Raw genomic sequence first — 3,198 nt, forward strand, 5'->3', positions numbered from 1 at the left:
CCTGTTGTCCTTATCAGAAAGTTTTGTTCTTCAAAGAGGTAATGATGAATTCTTAGTTAACAAGGAGTGAAGTTAACTAGTTAAGCTATTATGGTGGCTTTGTACTGTCTCAATTTAACTATTTGGAAATCTGTTTCCCAGAATCTGTATTGTTCTTGTTTATGGTTGGCCATGAAAGAGGTCTGCGTAGGATTTGGAAGGTACTTGTCATGCAGTAGCCATGTTTCTATGTTTCACAGGTTGATGCAGTGCTCCAGGGACTATGGCAACTGAGAATGTTGCTGCTGATCAGGTAGTTCAATTTATTGTTGACTCACAACTTGACCTTCCGCCAGATCTCTTACTCACGTTATCTTTGTCTTTGACCAAGTATGCTTATAGCATGATGGCAAATGACATCCACTTCTCCTGAAGGTTACCCACTACTGTGACATTGAAGGAGGTAAGAGAAAAACAAGTTTCAGTGTATCTTGTGGGTTCCGTTGTCCTCATGTTATTTCCATACATGTCACAGTTTGTCCGTGCTTTTGTCCACATCCAACTTTCCTTCACAAATATTACTCTGGTTGACTTACAGTGAATTCAGGCACAACACCAAACACGAATATAACAGTTTTTATCTGTATTTAGTGTTGGAATAAAAATGGAACAGACTCTTCCACTGGCTCTAGCCCCTGCCTGTAAATAATCATAGGTTCAGTTGCTCTGTGGTGTCTGACTCTTTGTGACCCTATGGACTGCAGCACACCGGGCCTCCCTGTCTATCACCAACTCCTGGAGTCTACCCAATCTCACGTCCATTGAGTCAGTGATGCCATCCAACCATCTTATCCTCTGTTGTCCCCTTCTCCTCTTGTCTTCAATCTTTGTCAGTATCAAGGTCTTTTCCAATGAGTCAGTTCTTTGCATCAGGTGGCCAAAGTATTGAAGTTTCAGCTTCAGCATCAGTCCTTCCAAGGAATCTTCAGGACTGATTTCCTTTAGGATTGACAGATTTGATCTCCTTTCAGTCTAAGGGACTCTCCCCAGGTCTCCTGCATTGCAGGCAGATTATTTACCAGCTGAGCCACAAGAGAAGCCGAATTATCCTTATAACTAACGTCTTACTCTACATCACTGGTAATTCTTCTCTGAACATGCCCTGACAGGATGTCTAAGAGGAAAGGGCTGTATGATAAGTGGCTTCAGTTATGTCCTACTCTTTGTGACCCTATGGACTGTAGCCCACCAAGCTCCTCTGTCCAAGGGATTCTTTAGGCAAGAATACTAGAGTGGGTTGCCATGCCCTCCTCCAGTGGAACTTCCCAAATCAGGGATCAAATCTATGTCTCTTACGTCTCTTGCATTGGCAGGCTAGTTCTTTACCCCTACTGCCTGGGAAGCCCTAAAAGGAAAGAACTAAGGAAATGATATTCATGACAATTTCAGATACTATATCAAGATTTGTGATGTGAGGATCTTTAGGTGAAAAATGTCATTTTATATTATTATGGGGCAAGTTTTGAAATTTAGACAACTGTACACATTTTCTATATGGTTGATTTAAAATAAAAAATTCAAGAGGAGAATGTACCAGTAGAAAGGTACTCTGGACACCTGCTCCCATATGACAGGGAAGGAGCTTTTATTTAGAATTAAATCTTCTGATCCAGACCACAAATGAAGCAACCACAGGACCACCATTTATTGTCTGGGAGATCCAGGTGTGTATTTCAGCTAGGGTCCTACAGCAGAGAGGCTTTCTCTTATCAAGTTTGGGGTTTTTTGTTCAGCTTTTCCTATTACTTCAAGCACTTTGAGTTCCCAGAGAGCACAGAAGTACTTTGCAGAATCTTCCAATTGTAAATTTGAAATAATGAGGCTGGATGATTTACGTGATCTCTCAAAATTTATAGAGTAATGGCCATCCCTTGTAAGGAAAATCATCTTTCCACTGGGAAGTTGCTTGAACCAAAAAATGTTGTAACTTGTTGTTACAATAACAACTTGTAAAATGTTGTTGCTCTGACTTGTTTCATAATGACAGTTCAGGGTAACTGACTCCCCAACTTGACTGGATATGTCTGCTTGGTCTTGAATAACTTTCTGGGCTACACTGGATCCTGTGGGGAAAATCAGAAAACAGAGATGAAACAGTCAATAAAATAGTGTAGGGATTAGACTCATTTAGGACCACCACCTCCCCCTTCCCAAAACAAACTGAAATCCTAAGATGCTTGCTTTTCCCCAGTCCTCCTTTCTTCCCCAAGGCCCTGTGAAGCACCACGCACCTGTGTGCAGGCCTTTCACCCTGAACACTCGCACCCACATTTGGAGGCATCCCTACCAGAGAAGGTGAAGGCCAGGAACACCCAGAGCAGGCTGGAGAGCGGCATGAGGCATGGGTTCCCCTGCACAAATGTGCTCAGTTTTGCCTCAAGCTGAGAGTGTCTTTGTGCTCCTGGCAGCACATATACATATAACCTCAGGTCCTGTGTGACTTCTTCAAACAGGAAGTGAGGTTTGACATTTGCATACGCTATGTGGTCTGTGCACAGATGGGAAAAAAGTCTGGCTCACCACAAACTTTTACTTTGTCAATTTTTCTTTCACTGGTAATTAAATTAGCCTGATCCTGAAAGGGGGCTTCACAAAAGCAATTAGTAATAAAGGTTTGAGCTGAGGGGAATTGAGGAACAAACTAGGTGACATTCACTGATAATTATTCAACACAATAATTTTGCCATCCCATTTAAAACAGCATTTGTTTTTTGTTTTAAACATTTTATTAGAGTATAGTTGATTTACAGTGTTGTGTTAGCTTCTGCTGTACAGAAAAATGAAATATCCATCAACAGAGGAGTAGATAAAGATGTGGAACATATGTGTAATGAAATTGTTGCCCTTGTTGTTTAGTTGCTAAGCCACGTCCCACTGTTTTTCAACCCCATGGACTATAGCCCTCCAGACTGCTCTGTCCATGGGATTTCCCAGGCAAGAATACTGGAGTGGGGAACCATTTCCTTCTCCAGGGTTCTTCCTGACCCAGGGATCAAACCCATGTCTCCTGCTTGGCAAATGCATTCTTTACCACCAGGCCACCAGGGAAACCCATGATGAAGCCATTCAGCTATAAAAAAAAAGAATAAAATAATCCCATTTGCTGCAACGTGAACAGATCTAAAATAAAATTTAGTATAAGCTATGAACCCTTCTTGT

At 41.7% G+C, this 3,198-nt stretch overlaps 1 gene segment (V, D, J or C); it reads right to left on the minus strand.

Moving 5' to 3' along the window:
* Window positions 1-1,716: 1,716 nt before the first annotated feature.
* Window positions 1,717-2,375, minus strand: LOC102267946 (T cell receptor delta variable 1-like). The segment is given in 2 exon segments: window positions 1,717-2,102; window positions 2,327-2,375. Coding segments are annotated over 2 exon segments (435 nt in total).
* Between the last annotated feature and the right edge of the window lie 823 nt (window positions 2,376-3,198).

The sequence above is a fragment of the Bos mutus genome, unplaced genomic scaffold (assembly GCF_027580195.1).
Source record: "Bos mutus isolate GX-2022 unplaced genomic scaffold, NWIPB_WYAK_1.1 CTG395, whole genome shotgun sequence".
NCBI classification, from domain to species: Eukaryota; Metazoa; Chordata; class Mammalia; order Artiodactyla; family Bovidae; genus Bos; species Bos mutus.